The 20119-nt window shown below is 32.7% G+C and overlaps 1 protein-coding gene across 1 annotated transcript in view; it reads right to left on the bottom strand.

The window, feature by feature from the left end:
• The window catches only part of Slc38a6 (solute carrier family 38 member 6), a 63684-nt gene that overhangs the window by 17973 nt on the left and 25592 nt on the right, over positions 1-20119 (bottom strand). Inside the window, 3 exon segments of the mRNA XM_047540077.1 lie at positions 5733-5811; positions 15456-15495; positions 19121-19173. Of these exon segments, the coding sequence (XP_047396033.1) occupies positions 5733-5811; positions 15456-15495; positions 19121-19173 (172 nt within the window).

The following is a 20119-nucleotide window of genomic DNA, read 5'->3' as shown; positions in this document are numbered from 1 at the left end:
ATTTGTTAATTAAAAAAAAACCCCAGCACAGCAAATCAACAATAAAAACTAGATGTTCATTTTAAATATGTCAAACGGATATACTTAAGCTGGGCGTGGTGGCCCATGCCTGTAATCCCAGCAGCTCCAGAGGCTGAGACAGGAGGATCGCAAGTTCAAAGCCAGCCTAAGCAACTCAGTGAGACTCTGTCTCTAAATAAAATACAAAATAGGGCTGGGGATGTGGCCCTGAGTTCAATCCCTGGTACCCCTCCAACAAGGGATATACTTAAAATCCCCCAAGTAGATACCTCTATATGATAACACTATAAGCAATTTTTATTTTCTTCTTGTCTGAGAGTATGTGTGTATGTACTATATATATTTAAAAAATTTTCAATATGAAATTCATGTGTAGAAATTTTTAAAACTTAAAAGTTTATTTTCCATGATCCTAACAAATTTGTATGTAAAGGACAATGAAAGAAATACAACTAGTAAATATACATGAAGAAAAATCTAATCACTGGCTTTAATTAAAGAAATAATGAGATTACTCAAATTAAACCAGTACAATGATTAAAAGATAATACTGAAGGATGTGTGCATAATTGGTCCATCGTACACTGCCACTCATCTTGTCAATTACTACTTTCCTCTCAAAAACAACTGATAATATGTGGCAAGTACAATAAAAATGTAGTGGTAATCTATACTAAGATAATCATCTAAAATGGAGAAAAAATTCCACCTGCATGAGAGCCATTGAATGCAACACTGTTATAAGTAATATTAAGAAACAGGAGAAACTTCTATATACTCAACATTTACGTCTATTATAGTATATTTAATGGAATGTTATGCAGCTTTTTAAAAAAATCTAGTAAAATGGAAACTGTTAATGATATAAATACAAACTATGATTATTAACTATAAAAAGCTGGAAAAATTCAAAGGAAATAGAAGAACAGAAATTAGGAAGAGATGATATTATGCATAATTTGTCAATGTATACTTTTCTAAATTTTCTGTAATGTAATAGTCATATTTTTACACTAAAGCACAAACATGCACAAACACATGCACAACAGTAATAAAATAAAATCCATGCTAAAATGGATGCTGGGAGCATCAAAGAGCAACAGGGATTTTTTTCAAATCATTCAGTAGATGATCTTAGAATTCACTTTGCAATAATGTGTCGTCTTTCACTCTCACTGGGTATCCAAAGTCTTCCACTGCCATTTTAAATTAAGAAAGGATTTTTCCTCTACCTGGGTTTCAACCTCTGGCTTCTAACATGGACTTTATGATTACTGAATCACATCCTTCGCACCCTGGTTTATGAGGAAGTCCTCTCCATTGTACTTTGAATTATTACTATTGGGTGCCACCAACTTCCACTTTGATCATAGTTTTTCCTTCCCTACCAACCCTAAATATGTGTCCTTAGGACATGCATGTGCCAGAAACTATAACCTATGCACAAGTATTTCTGGTTGTCACATACCTGAACCTGTGCTTGCTACATTAGCGCAAGCCCCTCAATCCTTCCTACGCAGGAAGTACTAAGAGAATACACATATTAACAATATGAAATGATACTCAATGTATCTCTTTTCCAGTTACTCTTAAGTAAGAACCAAACTGGAACTTCAAAATATCTCTTATTGAGGAACACCTGGCAACTAAATCTCTGAAAGTGGCAAACAGCCCAGGGCTCTATATCAGACTCAGACAGTTGCAGTGACAGGAGAAAAAAAAATGCCCAAAGGAGCACTGGTGCAGATTCCATCTGTCAGTTCTGCTGTCCCTGCTAGGTAACAATACTGCATTGTATATTTAAATGTCTGTCATGAGGATATATCTCATGTCACATGTTCTTACTATAATAAAACAAAATAAAAAAAATTATAAACCAATCTAACTCTTTAAAAGGAAAAACAAAACGAATGACATGAAGGTAGAGTTGTACAAAAGGGAGTATGCTCATCCCAGAACAGGACTCTTTTCTCTTGCAGATGATTAAAGGAACACTTTGAAATCCTGAACAAGAGTTACTTCATATTATTTCAGAACACAATTCATCTATGTCAATAAAAGTCATACTACTGACCAAAGCACAGAACTGTGGGTCTGAAGATAACTTTACCTCCTTCCAGCAGTAATTCAGAACTAGTTAGGGAATGTTAGAGCTGGAAGAAAACTTAAGAGATCATCTGGTTCAGAGCTTCATTTTATGGCTGTAAAATCAGCAACAGGATGATGGTGATTTTGATAGTAGCAATGGAAATATTCTCTAGTCTTCAAAAATCACTAAGTTTATGGTACTTTTCAGATATTGCATCATTTATTTCAACATCATTCTTTTCACAGGACTGAACTTTAAATTCTTTATGTGAAAAGGATTTTATGTAAAACATATTCTCTGTCCCTGGCTTTGGTTACTGGTTATTATTAATCATTTCTTATCATTATTAATTTATGTAGATGAAGCAAATTGTAAAGAGAGGGCTTTCTTTACCATTTGTTCATTAGAAATAAAGGCAATACAGTGATCCAACACAGTAAAGTTCGTGTAGATTTCAAGTGCAGGTCACAGTCAATTGAATTGTGTTTGCCAAAGGATATTTTCCAAAGAACAGAAGTGATTAAACTTACAAAATAAATCCTCAGTCTGAAAAATACAAACCAGTAAATTCTCAAAAAGTACATATTGAATTTTTTTCATAAACCAAGATTTTAGAAAAAGTATTAACCTTAATTTTTTTCCTAAGTGGGGAAAAAAATTATCTAATAGAACTCCTATTTTCCTACTGCGATCTAAATACACATTCTCTTTAAGCCAAAAGAATTAGAGTAAAAAGTTTTATACTTCCTAGAAAACTTGTTTGATCTGTGGATTTAATCCTATATGATAAAAATGTTCCAAGTATGAAATATAGAGTATAAATCCTTAGCTGTATTGTAAATGCTTTGGCATGCAGATGTTTTTTCCATTTTTTAATGAAAACCAGATTTATTTATAAGTTGCTTTAATTTCATTCTCGAATGGAATGGAACAAGAGTATCATATGTTCTGAATTAGGATCTTACTCACATCCCATATCAATTATGTAACTCAAATGCAAGACAACTTAATTGTGTCAATCATATTCCCCTGACAAGATCATTAAATGTTAACAGAGAGCTTCCAACTTTTAACAGTCATAGATTAAAAAAAATGTTATTCTAAAAAAAATACATGTATCATGAAAATGCAGTATAAGTATTATAGCTTCTGATTTCTAATAGTAATTTTTGAAATTAGAATATAATGAATACAAAATTCTTCTTTATAAAGGTTTATATGTCACAAGGTTATGCCAAGTCCACAGATAACCCAGAAAATAAGAATGCCTGAAAGATCTTAATTGAAATTTATTGTAAATCAAACTCTAAAATAAAATCCTATCAAGAGCATATTGACCTCATAGAAAAAAATACTGCTATGTAACTACCTAGAAATAAACTGGCCTAAAAGATAGTAAAGTCAACTATGATAACATTTGTTTCTTAACCATTTTACAACATTAAACTTTGATAATTTTGGTGCCTTTTAACCAATTATTAAGTGTTTAACACTTATTAAGTGTTTCAAGACTTTGAAATCCAAAATAAGTGAATATTTATTATAGTGAAAGCAACATAAGGTCATTAAAAAGATGTGCAATTTTAAAACATAAAAGAGATGATGTGAACTAGCTACAGTATTTTGAAGCATATGTTAAAAAAACCTGTTTCTGACACAAATATAACATTTTAATTAATTTTCTACTAATATGAGTGAGGAAGAAGTAAATTTTAATTTTTGTTTTTAAAACAAACTGGAAAAAAACCAATAATGTAAATGGCAATTGATTTAAAATGAAGTTTATAAAAAGATCAGTTTAGAGATAGAAGGCCTAAGTTTTAATAGTAGTTCTGCCACATATTACTTTGTTTCTAAAACTATGTTTCTTTTTCCTTAAAGACATATGACAATAAAAAATGTAAATAGAAGTCACCAAATTCAGGACCAAAAAAAAGGAAAACACACGACAGACAACTCTTAAGATTAACATAGGTTACTGATACATTCAAATTTGACTGAGCTTCCTGGCAGCCTGAGCCAAAAAAGAAAGATCATCTTTAATACAGTTGCTATCAACTAAAAAAATTTCTTAATTCTCCTATTTACACTGTTCTATAAGCTTATAGGCATGTAAATGTAGTCAACAGACCATTGACTATTGACTGGTGTGCGTCAGTTAATTCTGCTGTGGAAATAATACCTTATTTCCCAATAATTTTGTTAAGGCAATATTGGTAACCCAATGACATTAGGTAAAGAAACTGAAGGCTCAACATTAAGTTACATGATCAAAAGAAGTTAAATGCCTAAAGTTATTAATATGAAATGGATAGAACATGTTTCATTCCTCTTAGTTGAGCATTCTTCATACTACTACTTCATATTGCCTTGAATTCTTAGCTCTATAGTATAAATTTCTCACATAGAATTTGAACATCGGAAGCTATCCTCAATATCTTTACAGCAAATACAAAAGAGGATTGCACATAGCTATTTATTTAAATGTTATCAAACTAAGCATAAAATAAAAATGTAATTAGATAAATCTGATGATAAATCAAAGTCACTGTATCAGATGTGATAATGAATGTGTAAACCTCATGAACTATAAAGTACTATACAAAGACACTATCTTCTAATGATGAGAAAACATCAAGGGTTTTTACATCCTTTTTTCAACCACGTTTTCTTGATAGTTACTATTCAGATCTACATTCCTATCTATATTCCAATTCAGATATGTATTCCTTACCAATATGTATCTTAATTTGTCTAAACAGAATTCCTTAATGGAAGACATGTTGTCAAAAATAAAAACTAAATTTTGAAAACATTCCCTGCAATTACTGGGGAAAAATAACTGGATATATAAATCTAAAAGTCTTTTGGGTTTTGTGTTGTGATTGAAAACTGCATGAAATAATCTGACAATGAAAAGGAATTATTCTGTCTTTTCAAGTTCATTTTTCCAAAAAAAATTGTTCTATATATGTGAAGGGAAAGCATAATTAATTTTGTTTTTTCCCATAAAAAAGGAGATAAGTCAATAGAGTCTGTAGGACCCAGTCATTTTTAAATAAAGAAGGAGAAAGTATATTGTGGTTTGGTATTGTTCGAATTAATGTCAAAAAACAGGAAATGAAACAAGTTCTTATAAATAATTTTTAAATCATGCTGTATAATAGGAATCTCACACAGATATGTTTGTAACTTCACATTCTTTGTCACTGTGATTTGCTGAGAAGTGACAGCAGAATTTTTCACTTTTCCATGTTTGAGACCTTTATTATCAGTACTTTTAATCTCCCCCCTGCCCCCACCCCAATATTTCATATCCTCAGAAATTTTTCCTTCACTCTTCTCTAAGATCTATCTCTGACCTGTCCTGTCCTCTCTCCTACACTGAAGGAATGTGAAGGGCTGTATTTGGTGCTTCAGATGGTCATAGCACAGTGCTTTGTACATAGTGGGTAATCAAAAAACATCTGCTGAGTGTTTTCTTCTCTATTATTACTTGGCCCCACTCAATCTGCAAATGTCTAGATGACAAAGGATACATTTGTTTCACTTGCCACAAGAGCTTAATAAATATTTATTGAATTAATAAATGAATGGGCACAATGTGAAATGTTTTTCTTACCCACTGTAGTCTCCGGTCAAAAATTCTGAAATAGCAGCAGGAAGCTCTGTTTTAATAATTAAAAGATAAGATGACATAGCTGCAAAAAGAATAAAAAGAATTTGTTAGAATTCCATAATTTTTAACCATTTAAAGAGTAATCTATCCAGGAACACAGATGTCCATTAGAGCTGGGATGACGCATGAAAGATTACTTCATAATGTACCACCCCAAAGACATATATACCAGGAACAGAGATAAGTAATTCTGTAGAGAAGAATAATTGGTAAGTACATTAAGTATCCTTTGTTTACACTTCAAGTTTAAAGCAAACAATTTAGATAAAAAGGGTCTTGATTATAGACCATTTATAAACAAGACTTTGTTTGAAGTTGTGCAAAAACTCTCTTATATGTTATCTCCCATCTAAGGCATCAGAGGTTAGTTTAGTAACTGACATAGAAACAGAAGTTTAACAAGTATGGCTAATAACTTTGATTATTTTATCTTTCTTACTAGGAAAAAACACCCTTCCAGAAGTCTTATTCCCTCTCTCACTTGATCTTCCTCTATTTGCTACCCACCCCCATATTATTAACACGAGTTGTTATAAGGCAAAAACAGAACAATTGATTACATTCAAAATTATCCTCTAAAACTGGTTAGAAAGTTTCACTAGAAAGCAGTAAGCATATGAAAGAGATAGAACTTGCAATTTTTATTCCATTTTATTAACAGGGTTCATCTGCATTATGCAATCAGAACCTGAAGCTAGCATTATTTCTCACACTTTATCTGACAAAATCCAAGAAATAACTAGTTTTTATAGTGCTTCAATAATTATGTTATTGCTGACATAGCCATAAAAACAAATCTACAAATCTTCAATCATTGACATGGTTATAGAATACAGAACTCATTTATCTACAAATTCTTGAGTTTAAGCTTAAATAATTAAGTATACAAAAATCCAGCTGATTTGGAGTCAGAACCTCAGTTTAAAAGAGCAAGAATCTCTCTTCCCCCAGAGATTAAGTATATGTTTAAAAAAAAGAAAGAGCCAATGAGAAAATGTTCATGAAGAATAAAGAGTGTACTCTGTGTGCACATTAATTTTACTACTTATTTATATTTCAGGAAACATTTCACTTTCTCCTTGGACCTATAAAAACTAAGAACACAAATGAATGCCAAGTTCGAATGATAAAAATCTGGGGAAACTTGATGAGAAGGTTCAATAGTTTTAGAAAAATGTGCATTTTTCAATTAATCTATTAGAAAACTAGCTGAATTTCCCCATGATTACAATGCTGTGTAACTACTTTAACTTTAAAAAAGGGACTCCCATCAGTATGTGTACAAATCTGTATGAAGACAGACTATCAAACACACACAAATTTTTTTTTTTTTTTTTTTGGTGGTGCAAGGGATTGAACCCAGGATCTTGTGCTTGTCAGGCAAGTACTCTACCAACTGAGCTACAACCCCATCCCCAGACCCACAATTTTTTTTTTTAAGTAAAATAACATGCATCTATGGCAAAGAAAAATTTAGAACAGTTAGATAAACAATCACTTCTTTGTAATGAAAATATACATATTTTTCAGCTCATGGCTATTTCTTTTTCCCCAGAAGAAATATGGCTGTTAGCTAAAATCCACTAAGACGTTTCTGCAAACTCTTTTACTTTGGGGTATTACAATTGATTAGATGTGAAAACGTGTTCTATATTATTCATATTCTCATAAGGAAAAATGTCATCAGTTTGGTACAGAACAGAAGCAAGGTTTATATTAACCTCCTCCACTCAAGGATTTGGAATCTCTAGCATACTTTATCTATTCCAAAGAACTACACACATATGGTGCAATGATAAAAATCATGAGTTGAATTTTCTGAAATGGGCCTAGAACTACAGAAAGTAAGAGAAAGAGAGCTAGCTTCAAACAAGGAATGCAGACTTCCAACACAATGTAATTTATGATCTGCCCATCAGTCTTTCTTGCTTGGATTAATCCAACACCACATGCATTTCTAAAGTTTCAGACATTCATCTCTTTCAGTAATTTTCTATTATTTCTTTTGGATCTTTCATTGTAAAAAGCTTCAATGGACATGAGATCATATTTCTTTCTAATATACAATCTGTCATTCTTTCCAGAATTTCTATTAGCCCCTGGCTAATCATTTGATCACTTTTAGCCTCTGTTGTAGACTTAACTCTTTGGTTTTCAAATGGGAGTCCCGTTTCATTAGATTCCAGTCTGAAGAATCATGTATATTTTAAGAAATATGAACTCACCAAACACATGTTTCTCTCTGTCTCAAAAAAAAAAAAAAAAAAGACCTCAGCGTACAAGAAATGAATATAGTAAAACATGCAAAATACTGCTTCTTTCTTAGAGAATGCTGGCATGTTTTAAAAGCTACAAAACCACAGAGCTTACCATGGTGGAGTGGGGGGGAACCCTACTGATTAAGCAAGTAAAACAAAGAAAGACACTACCCTATTCACTTCAAAATTATTTTTTCTTAACCACAAATAAACTTTCATGTAAGAACTAGTACCTTAACATATTATAGTACATATAATACAGAAAAGAAACAAAGATTACCAAATATATATAAGATTAGGAAATATATCTTAACTACATTCACATGAAAAGAACACTGGGTTCAATAAAATGAGCTGGAAAAGTTTCAAAGATATACCAATAGGAAAGTTCATATATCAATTGTTTTTAACTAAAAGGTTCACTAGGTCTAATAGCTGGTTGCCATACCTTTTGTCTCATGTCTTTTATTAATAGCATAAGGAAATGTTTAAAGACTTATCTCAGAGACAGGTCATAAGCAAGAATTTGTAAATGATTATTGCTGACATCAATACATAGCGTAGACTCCAAGTACAAGACACAACATGTTGTATTCCAAATTAATAGCTGTAACAGGGTCATCCATAAGAGCCACAGTTATGGTTAAGTAGTTCTGGACTCCATATCACCAAGGCCAGTATTAGTGCTAGAAGGTATACCTTGATGACAGTTATTCAGCCATTACAAATCATTTAGTTTCACCACATTAACTAAATAGGTATTCTTTTCTTCTTCATTTTAAATATAACTAATAGAACTTATTTCATAGAAACTGCCCTGAGAAGGAAATTTAAAAATATGTCAAATAATCAAAACAGAAATTTAAAGCATTCTTTAAAAATCATGTGGAGAAACAATTGTTATATTAATAAAGGACTAAAATAGGGTAAAATTTGATTAGGCTGTAGCAAGTAGTAAGTTATTAATGTTGGTTGACTTAATCATAAGGAGAAACACATGAGTTGAGTGAAGAGATGCTGGAGAAAAGTAGAAGGGGCTCAGTAGAAAGATCTAAGAGAACAGCTAACCCTTTTGGTTTCTCGATGCCTATTAAATGCCTGGCAGTAGTATTCTAAATGATACAGAAGTTAATTCCTCATTTAATTTTCACACATACCTGAGAAGTAGATATTATTTATTTTATAGATAAATAAAAGCACAAAAACCCAATCTGTTTAAACTAGTGATCCCAGTGCCTCAAGTTTCTTGAATGGAGAAAGTTGCTTAATTAACTAGCATGATATGAGCAAGTGCAGGAGCAAAGTGAAGTAATCAACCAAAGTAAAGCAAAAATAAAGAGAGTCTATCAAAAGAACAATTCTCAGAGTTACTCTTTTTGTGGGCTGGGGATATAGCTCAGTTGGTAGAGTACTTGACTTGCATGCACTAGGTCCCGGGTTCAAAAAAAAAAAAAAGCAGAGTTATTTCTTCATGAGTTTTTAAACAAGCTGCTGAGTTTAATAGAGGTTCAAAGAAAATAACCTATAATGAAGAACATTAGAAGCTTTATCTACACTATAATTCTCATTTCGCCTTGAGATGTATTTTCAATATTTCATTTTTGTACCTGGTTTAGTGAAGTAATTAGTTCAAAATTCACTGTTTCATGACAGGACTTTACTGCATCTACCACTGTGGGTAGACTACATTCACAGCTATGATTTTAGTTCTAAAGTTTCCTTTCTCACAATATTTGAGATTTAACACTGCTTGGAAATCTAAAAAATAAAAAAAAAAAAAAATCAATCCCTCCATCTTCAAACTCTGTACTTTTAGAGACTATTTTTTCCCCATCACTCTGAAAATGCTTTTCAATTTGTCACTAGTTAAGCATACAACCTTAAGAAAGAAAAGACTTAATTGAGCTTGGGTCTAAGAAATCATTAGTTTACAAAGATAATTATTCATTTTGTTAAACAGTTAAAATACATGTGTGAAGCCAGGATTACTTACAGCTTTTTTAAAAATAGAATTAGTTTTTCAGCACTTGGGGGAAGTTCAGCAACTTCTTACAAGGATTAGTCAGTCAGCCCTAAACAAACAGAAGTACTATGGGAGGAAATAAAATAAGTTTGCCTTTCCATTTAAGAGACACCATTTTATTTCAAACTTGTTTTTAGTCATGGATAATAACAGGTTATTCAACATGTCTTATTAACCTGGGGTTTCCACTAAATGTAGAAATGTCACTGAAATTCTATCCCCACTTAAACAGTATAAAAACTTTTTTTAAACTTTCTTTTTTCATAAATCTGAAAACAATGTCATTTCCCTAATTTGCACAAAATGGAAATCAAAGTATATGATGGAAAGGGCTCCTCCACAACCTTAAAAAATTCTTTGTTCTATCATTTATCAAGATCTTAAATTTAAATAAAAAGTGATCAGAAAATCTACTATTTTGAAAACCTCATAAACTTCAAAAGAAATCATTACTAAGAAATACATTGTTTTGGAAACCTCTTTCAAATAACATGGTATTAGTAAATTTTGTCAAAGGAAGTTATTTTGAAAAAGACTTTCCTTCCAAATTTCCTGTACTTCTATTCTCAGTCAGTACTTTCTAGAAATTCAGGACAATGCTGCCTGAGCAGACCCAAAAAGGTTGCAGTTTGACTACAGATAAACTGACCAGCAGATGGCGATGTAACTGCGCGCCCAACCCCATTTCCCAAGGGACAATGGGAATTGAAATCAGACAATACATCCGAAGGACTCTTACTACTTTCACTAGCCCCCTCCTCCTCCTCCCCATCAAAAGTAGAGGAAGAAAGTAAATTCAACTTATTTAATATTAAATTGTAAACCTATCAAATACTGAGAAGTTGAGATTGTTTTTTATAGTTCTCAACTGAAAATGATTTTATTTATACCTTCCTGTTTATAAGATTTAGAAATTGTATTACATAAGTGCATAAAGAATTGTTGGGTTTCTTTTGAACATTAGATTCCCAAACTGAGGGGGTTAATCAAATCTGCTAGAGTAAAGTTTGTGTGTTCTGTTCCAGACTGGAAAATCTGGGTCATTCTAAGCAATTTCAGAAAGTTTCAGTAAGAATACTAATGTTTAGTAACAGTGATAAAGTACTTAATCTCCTTTGAGAAACTGAGGCTTTAAAGAACTAGGAAAAGAATATGCTCTCTGATAGTTTTTCATATTTGTAAAAGCAAAATGAGAACTTTAACATACTCCTAGAAGTCATTCAAACTTCCATGTTTTGAGTTGGGCAACATATGAAATAAGAAATAACACAAATTGGCTTCAGTTTTATCATATACCTGTGAGAGTTAATAAGATTTTCTCTGGTTTAACTAAAATGAGTTGGGATTTACTGTTTCATTTCTAGTGATCTTTTAGTCTACTGAATAGTCTTTCTCAGGAGTTAAATGGAATATGAAACTAAATATTACCTTAGTTTTTAGGAAAAGAATGAATGCAATAGAGTAAGAGAAACTATGTTGACACTACACTGATTTTCTGCTACAATTCTTAATTATTTTATAGTTAATCAAATTCAAACTCTGTAAATCAAGATTCTCTTGGCTATTACAGCATTAAATATTAAAATTTCCAGACACCTCTTTTCTGACTCTGTCCCAGCAGCAACGGCTCTCAGCAAATGCTACTCCAGCTTCTGAGAAAATAGGCAGTGGAAGGTTACCTCTGGAAATGACCCATTTCAGGTCCCAATTGGTTACTGTTGAGAGGAGATCAGGAATCACTTTTAAGTAATATTTTACACATGACTCTTCATTTTCCAAAGGCAAAGCTTTTTATAACCTTAAAATAAGAGTCCTAAACGTAGTGAGTAGCATTTTTTTCATTATAAAATTTAGAGATTATTTGATAACAGTTGACTTTTTTAAATCAATTTGTCAGGTAACATTAGCACCCTGCAACTAATACTCACTGCCTGGCTGATCTTGGGGAATGGAGTTTTGACAGTAGATTCTTTCTGAAAGAAACTATATATACTCACTTATATACTCTGCAGACTTCTCTTCCTGGTCAATCAATCAACTCTCCTTTTCCTCCAAGGGATACTAAGCTGGATCACTAGCCTTCCCTTCTCTCCCTTTTTCTTTTATTTCTTCCTGTAATAAACACTACCTACTGAATGCCAACTATGTACTAGTAGTTAGGATATAAATAAATTAGCAAATTTCTTTTATTTGTGAAATATGAAGATGAAGGGAATAACTGGGTCTTCACTAAAATATCACTGCAACAAAGATTGACCAAGAGCAATTTATGATCATTTTGCTTTTAAAGGCCTGTCTGTTCCTTTTTTTTTTTTTTTCATAGATTCACCAAGGGCATTGTCTTCTAAGAAGAATGAGAAACATTTAAATGATACAAAGGATAAGAGTTAGGAAGTATTCATCTAAGATATTATCATTTAACTGAAAATAAATATCTTCCCTCATGGTCTGTTCCTGCATTAAAATGTTAATGCCTGAATTAATATCCTTCCCAAAGTGCCAAATTAGAATCCAAATGTTTGTAAGAAGGGATTCTAACCTTCATACTTTTTTACCCCCAATAATTGAATCAAGAGAAAACTGAAGCCAAGAGAGTAAATGAGGTCCCTCAGACACACACCTACCCAAAGGCAGAGTCTGGAGTAGACAGAATTCAGTGTACCTGACTTCTAACTCAATACTCTGCTCACAAAAGTAAGCTTCCGATTCCACTATAATGAAGGAATAATGCATATCTGTCTAAGAAAAGAAAACTCTCTGAAAATATGTTTTTGGTTATTATTCAGTGGGTTTTCAACAAATAAACTTAACTGATGTGAAGAAAATAATGAAGATACCATTCTAAAAACTAAATGAGCATTACTATTTTTGTGAATTGAAGGGACATGAAAAATTGCCATGACTGCTTCTAAATCATGCTTTAAAAATTTTCTAAAATAAGCAAATCAATTAACTTGGAGTTTGGAGAACTGATGATTTACACATCATCAAATTCAAGAACCTTTTCAAGAACATTCTGACAACTGACCAAACCAGTTCTGTTTGAATGTTTTCAGGAGTAAGAGCACCTTAAACAAGTATAAGTCAACCCTATTAATTATAAGGGTATTTGCTATAGTCTGAATGCATTCTCTAAAGCTAATGTCTTAGAAACTTAATCCCCAATACAACAGTGTTGGGAGGTGGGATCTAATGGGAGGTGTTTAAGTCAGGAAGGCTCCATTCTCATGAATGATTCATGAACATTGTAAAAGCGCTTAAGACTGCAAGTTTGATGTTTTGCTATATCTCACCATGTGATACCTTCACCTAGCAATAAGGTCCTCACCAGATGTGGCCCTTCAATCTTGGATTTCACAGTCCCCAACGCCAAAAAAGTTTGTTCATTTTAAGTTACCCAGTCTACGATATTCTATTAAAGGAGTACCAAACAGACTAAGATAGTATTCTAGATGAAGAATCTAAAACAACTACTCTGTCAACGTCTACCCATTAGAACCAGTTTTGTCCTCTCTTTTTATTATTTCATGTTTAGTCTTTCAAATATGCAAAGCTAGTGACATATGTAGCATTCCCTTTTTCTCTTCCTGATAAATATATTCAGAATATTAGAAAGTACTTGGAAATAGCTCACACAAATCATTTTAGCTCCATTCAGCTCAACAAGGATTTATCAAGTTCCACTACTGTGCTGGTTGCTGGGAGAAGGAAGAGAAAGGCTACATAATCCTTGCCCTGAAGGAGATTACGTGAGGGAGAGAAACATATTCAGAGATAATGTCAATCTAATAATAGCAAGTGCCAACTTAAAGTCATGTCTAAACAAGATTAAGGAACAAGGAAGAGATCAGGTGAAATATACAGAAAAATATAAAGTAGGCATTGTGGTAAGGTCACAAATTTGGAATCAAATTCCTGAACTGAAAATTCTATATAACTTATTAAACAGCAGTTCAACCTAACCTATATCAAATGTAATAGTTCTTAGGACAATGGGGGATTCAAGATACAAAAGTATACATTCGAATTTAGAAACATTATTAGTACAGTTAAGCAACATATACTTGCTAAATCAATCATTCCAAACAGATCTTAATATTAACGCCCCTATAAAAATTCCTAAAGAAAGAGACTAGTTTTCCTGATTTCTAGAGTGAAGTTTAAAGTAGTGTGTGTTGGAAGAAGTTAATTTGGTATGGCATCTAAGAAAGCATTCTTCTCATTTTTTTTCATGAAAATTCAAAGAAATAAATCACGCAAATCAGGATTCAAAAACAACAGCAAGCACAATTCATTAATGGAATATTAATTTTTCTTGACTAAGAAACTCATGAAAAATATAATTTGGTTGAACAATACTTAATGTGAAATAACTCAGATCTTTTCAATGAAATTTTATTAAAGCTATCATCTTAAAATACTTTAAACTGTTACATGTAAAGGGTAAGATTAGAAGTTCCTTTGACCATACCTTCCCTATGAATTGCCTTTTATACTAATGGCATTTCCTTAGCGTTCTAGTCAATGATAAAAGAAAATTAAGACACTGTTCAGCTCAATGCAACCTCATTATCACATATACATATATGATTCCTATATTTTGGATTTAAATGTTTAATACATTTAGCCAACTATAATTAATTTTTATTTCTACATAGTTCTCATAATTGGGATCATTTGTAGGATCAGTTTTTAATAGAAAATGAGATAAAAGATTTATCACACATTTAAAAGATTAATGTGAGGGCTGGGGTTGTAGCTCAGTGGTGGAGTGATTGACTCACATGCATGAGGCAGTGGGTTTGATCCTCAGCACCACATAAAAACAAATAAATAAAATAAAGATATTATGTCTATCTACGACTAATAATTTTTTTAAGAAAGATAACAATGTGAGAATGCTTCTTACTTGTCTAAAATTTATTTCTTAGACCACTTGGTCATTTTTAATTTCTTAGTTACAAGGGGATCCCTGATTGTTTGCAGTTCAGAGAACACCATTCACTGTAAAGTACAGTCTGTCAATGGGGGTGATTATGAGAGGATAAAAGTGAGGGAAAATAGTTTAGAATTGCCTGGAGAGTTTTTCCAAACTATCCCTCACTATCACAACCACAGAAAGTCAATGTTTTAGAGATGTGTCACAGACCTATTAACAAAAATGTACTCAAGGTTTAGCTAGAACTGAATTTAGAGAAGCATTATTATAAGTACTGCTAAAAAGAACCCAAGGGAGTAATAAGGCCAATGCCCAGGGCTTCTATAGATACCTCCCTCTACACAGACTCACTTTCCCAGTTAAATGTGTAGTGAGGCAAGCAACCAAAGGGAGGCAATTATTTCAATCACTTCTGTGCAATAAGTGGTACACTTTCAATTGCTTACCTCCAATATTCTGAATTATTATGGTGCCTGCCACCACCACCTATAAAAGAAAAAAAAAATGTATTCAGAAGATAAAAGGGGAAATTACATGAAGGAATTAGTATTTTATTAAAGTCCAAAAACTAATACTATAAAATAGATGCAGAAATCATGATAAAGAGAAATAGGAATGAATAAATCAATAGTTACTTGTAACACATAATACTAATAAACATCATGTAAAAAGTCTTTTTTGGGGGGAATACTGGGGATTGAACTCAGGAGCATTCAACCACTGAGCCACATCCCAACTCTATTTTGTATTTTATTTAGAGACCGGGTCTCAATGAGTTGCTTAGTGCCTCACTTTTGCTGAGACTGGCTTTGAACTCATGATCCTCTTGCCTTAGCCTCCCAAGCTGCTGGGATTACAGCCGTGCACCACTGCACCCAGCAAGAGCCTTTCTTTAATAGTTCCACAGTTACTATAAAAATGTTTTTGCAGGGCTGGGGTTGTGACTCAGTGGTAGAGCATTTGCCTCACATGTGTGAGGCGGTAGGTTCAATTCTCAGTACTGCATATAAATTAATAAGATAAAAGTACATCAACAACTAAAAAAAAGTTTTTGCAATTTTTTGGCAGTTGTTTCTGAATAGTTAAATGTGTTAAAAACTAGTAATCAGTGATAATCAAAGTAAAAAAATTGAAACTGAATCTGGGGAATCTCAGGGTTCCTTTCGTACTGATTTTACCACACGACTTTAGCAGGTAGACGAAGATACTTTGGAGTGTGCTGTGCCAATGCTGTACTGCATAGAAGGAAATAATACAGCCTTCTAAGTATATTGGCATGGCATACTCCTAGCATTTCAAAATCCTATCCCAGGATTAATAGTCTATAGCAGAAAACTCTAGAGCAAAAACATTCTCACACCCTGAAAAAGTTTCAAGCTCAATAATGTGGAGTAAGCTGAGTATAAAAAAACAGAAGGTAGCAAGGACTGTAGTTTATTGAAGAACTCCTTCTTCAAAATGGAGCAGTTGCTACTCAGCTCTGGTCAGTTGATGGCATGTGATAATGCATATACAGTGTAGCCAGATCTTCTGATTTTTAAAGGAATGTCAGAAATCGATATTTTTCAAATTTTTATGATTCTCAGTTGGCAACCCATTAAAAATTTTAAAAAAAGCTTTGAGCCAAACAAAATATGCCTGAGGACTAGTTCAGTCTGCAGGCTTGCTAGTTTAAGATCTTTGATGAGACTTTGAGAAAACTCAAGGAACACATTGTCCATTCCTGGTGATTAGATGTATTCAGAGGAAACAGTTTAACATTGTTCTTCCACTTGAGCTTTGTGATGACTCTAATCTTGGTGGACTGCAATCACCAAGGGATGTTTGGAGCTGACTAGCTATCTAGCATCATTCAGTCCTCCACACAGTGGGAACAGATCAACTGTCGGGCCCATCTCTATTAGGAATTCCATGAGTGACACAAAATTTGTCCTGGAAACAACTGAAGTTAAGGCCTTGGGGTCTGAAAATCTGGCAAAGTGTCTTTAGAGACATGATAATTGCCATTCTAATGTTTTCCAGAGGGAACTTTGCATCTCAACCCACTTAAAAATTAGTTTCAAACTTTCTGTTATTTGTGAAAAGACAATTTTAAACTGTACATACTATCTTCAGTACAAATTATATCTACTGTCATGCACATACATGAATTTATTTTCTATTAATATACTGCAAAGCAGTAATAATATCTTAATGATAATTACTTTCCCATTCTTTAACTGAATTTAAGCATTTAATATCTAGAAAGTCAGACTGAATGTCTGCCTATGTCTTCAGTGCCTAGTCCAATGCAGAGCATGGTATCTGCTCAATAAATATTTATCTGATAAATAAATACATCAATTTAGAGACTCTTTTGGGAAATCTTTCTTAAAATTTCAAAATATTTCAAACATCTGATTCTCAGAACAGTATTATCCTATCTTGTATCATATTCATATGAAATCTAGAGGGAAGAAAATAGGAAAGTTTCAACTCAATTGTGGAAGTGGAAGGGAAACACAAACAAGTAAAAATTCCTCATTCAAAGTGTGCCCTGTCTAGTGCACATATTAAATAAAGTTGATAATGCAATGGCACTGGAGTTTTGGGAAAAGAAAACTCAATCCATTACTCTTTTTTTAGATGCCCAAAGATGCAGGAAATACTAATGTGAAATGACGGTGATGTCATGTTTATAGATCACATTAAATTAATTGGGCAGTTTTCTTATGTAATAACTTTTTTTCTCCTTCCTTGATTAAACTAGTTGTAGGAAATTGATCACTGATTATACTACACCTCCTGATTTTAGGAAAGAGAACCTGTTACCAGGAATGATGAATAAAATCTTTTACCCTCAAGTAATATATTCTCTGTTTTGTGCAAATTTCAAGTTATTAAGGTCCAGGCCATGAGGCTACCTACCATATGATTTAAACATTCCCTTTTTTACTTTAAAAGCAAAGTTAATTGGAATATAAATACAAGGCTTCCCCCCTCTCCATTATATAGTTGTATCTTTTTCCTTCCATACTACTCCTTAGAAGTTAGTTTAGCAGAGTATGGTGGCACAAACCTATAATTCCAGCTATTTGGAAAGCTGACACAGGAGAACTGCAAATTCAAGGCCAGTCTGGGCAATCAATAACTTAAGTTAGCTATTTACCAGTAAGGTAACTTTTTACATTAAAAGCAAAAGTATAGTAAGGTGATGCATATGTTACTTAGCTCAGCTTAGCTCATTCTAAATCTGTATATATAGTTCATAACATGCTGTGCATGATAAATATGTACAATTTTTGGTTTTCAATTAAAAAGAAGAAGCAAACAAAAATACAAAACAGATTTATAAATGAAAGAAAAATTCCTGTTTGGAACCAAAATAAATATGAGTTCTAGAAGTATAGTTAGCTCTTCAGGGGGAAAAAAAAAAGATACTATAATATTGATAGCAATGCTCAACTCCTGATAATCTGTGGAAAAAAATGTCTTTCCCTAGCTCTGAAATTAGAATACCTATAAAAATGAGTGCCAATAAATTTTCTTATTCTAAGTAGGAAATGCAGCAGATTTAGACTCTGTCGTCACAGGTTGTGGAACTGGCTCTATGTAAATGTTGATAAAAAGGACCCTTAACTGCTCTGGCCCTTAATTTTCTCACCTATAAATGATGGGGTAGTCAGATCATCTTTCAGCATTATTTAACTCTCGAATGATGTGATCTTTTAATTAGTGCTTTTGTAAATAGCCATGCTATGATTTTAATTCCACATTGCTTTCTTCTGCCTTTTTGAGGATTTATTCAGAGAATATGATCAAAATTAATAAAAACTTAAAACATACCAATGTTACTATTTTAAAATTCAAGTCATTGCTTCCTTCACTAGAATGAAATAGACTGGAAAATTTAAGCAAAAAATTAAATGTATTGGTGCATTTTTATAAGGACACATAGAGTTGATCTCTCTTTTCCTGCTCCCATCATTTTCTTTTCTTTTCTTTTTTTTGCTTTTGCTTCCTTTTATTCCCCAAAGGTCTTTCTATTATATACTTGTTTCTTTTAACTTGAAACAGAAGGAAAAAAAGCCTTTTTTGGGTTTTGGACGCAATAAGAAGAAAATAAAATTACCTTTCCGGGTAATCCAAATGCAAAAAGTCCAAGATCTTCATAAGATGTTACAGCTGTTAAGAGAAATTATCATTTTCACTTTTACATGAAACTATTTATGTGCCAGGTCTTCAAGGAAAGAAAGGTATTCTCCTACTACAAACTAAGCAGAGTATAATTCTTAGGATTTAGGCCCATCAGGACTAGACACAAATATAAGGAAAAAATTCTCCTTAACACCATCAAAATAAAGGTAATAAAAAAGAAGGGTGAACTTAATTAGGTATTTTTATAAAGGTCTTTAGAGCATTAATCTCCAGGATATATAAAGAACTCAAAAAATTAACACCAAAAGAACAAATAACCCAATCAATAAATAGACAAAGGAACTAAACAGATACTTCACTGAAGAAGAAATACGAATGGTCAACAAATATATGAAAAATTGTTCAACATCTCTAACAATTGGAGAAATGCAAATTAAAACTACACTGACATTCCATCTTACTACAGTCAGAATGGTAATTATCAAGAGTAACAATAAATGTCTCACTCCAGTCAGAATGGCAATTATTAAGAATACAAGTAACAATAAATGCTGGGGGGAAAAAGGCATACTCATACATAGTGGTGGGACTGCAAATCGGGGCACTCTGGAAAGCAGTATAGTGATTCCTCAGAAAACTTGGAATGGAACCACCATTTGATCCAGCTATCCCACTCCTTGGTATACACTCCAAAAAATCAGCATACAGCGATGCAGACACATCAATGTTTATAGCAGCTCAATTCACAATGGCTAAGCTGTGGAACTAACGCAGGTACCTTCAACAGAAGAAAGAATAAAGAAAATGTCACACACACACACACACACAGAGGAATATTAGCCATAAAGGAGAATGAAATAATGGCCTATGCCAGTAAATGGATGGAACTGGAGACTATCATGCTAAGTGAGATAAGCTAATCCCCCCAAAACAAAAGGCTGAAAGTTCTCTCTGATATGCGTATGTTAACACA

This window comes from Sciurus carolinensis, chromosome 2 (assembly GCF_902686445.1).
Source record: "Sciurus carolinensis chromosome 2, mSciCar1.2, whole genome shotgun sequence".
Classification (NCBI taxonomy): Eukaryota; Metazoa; Chordata; class Mammalia; order Rodentia; family Sciuridae; genus Sciurus; species Sciurus carolinensis.
This window is presented reverse-complemented; position numbering and strand designations above follow the sequence as displayed.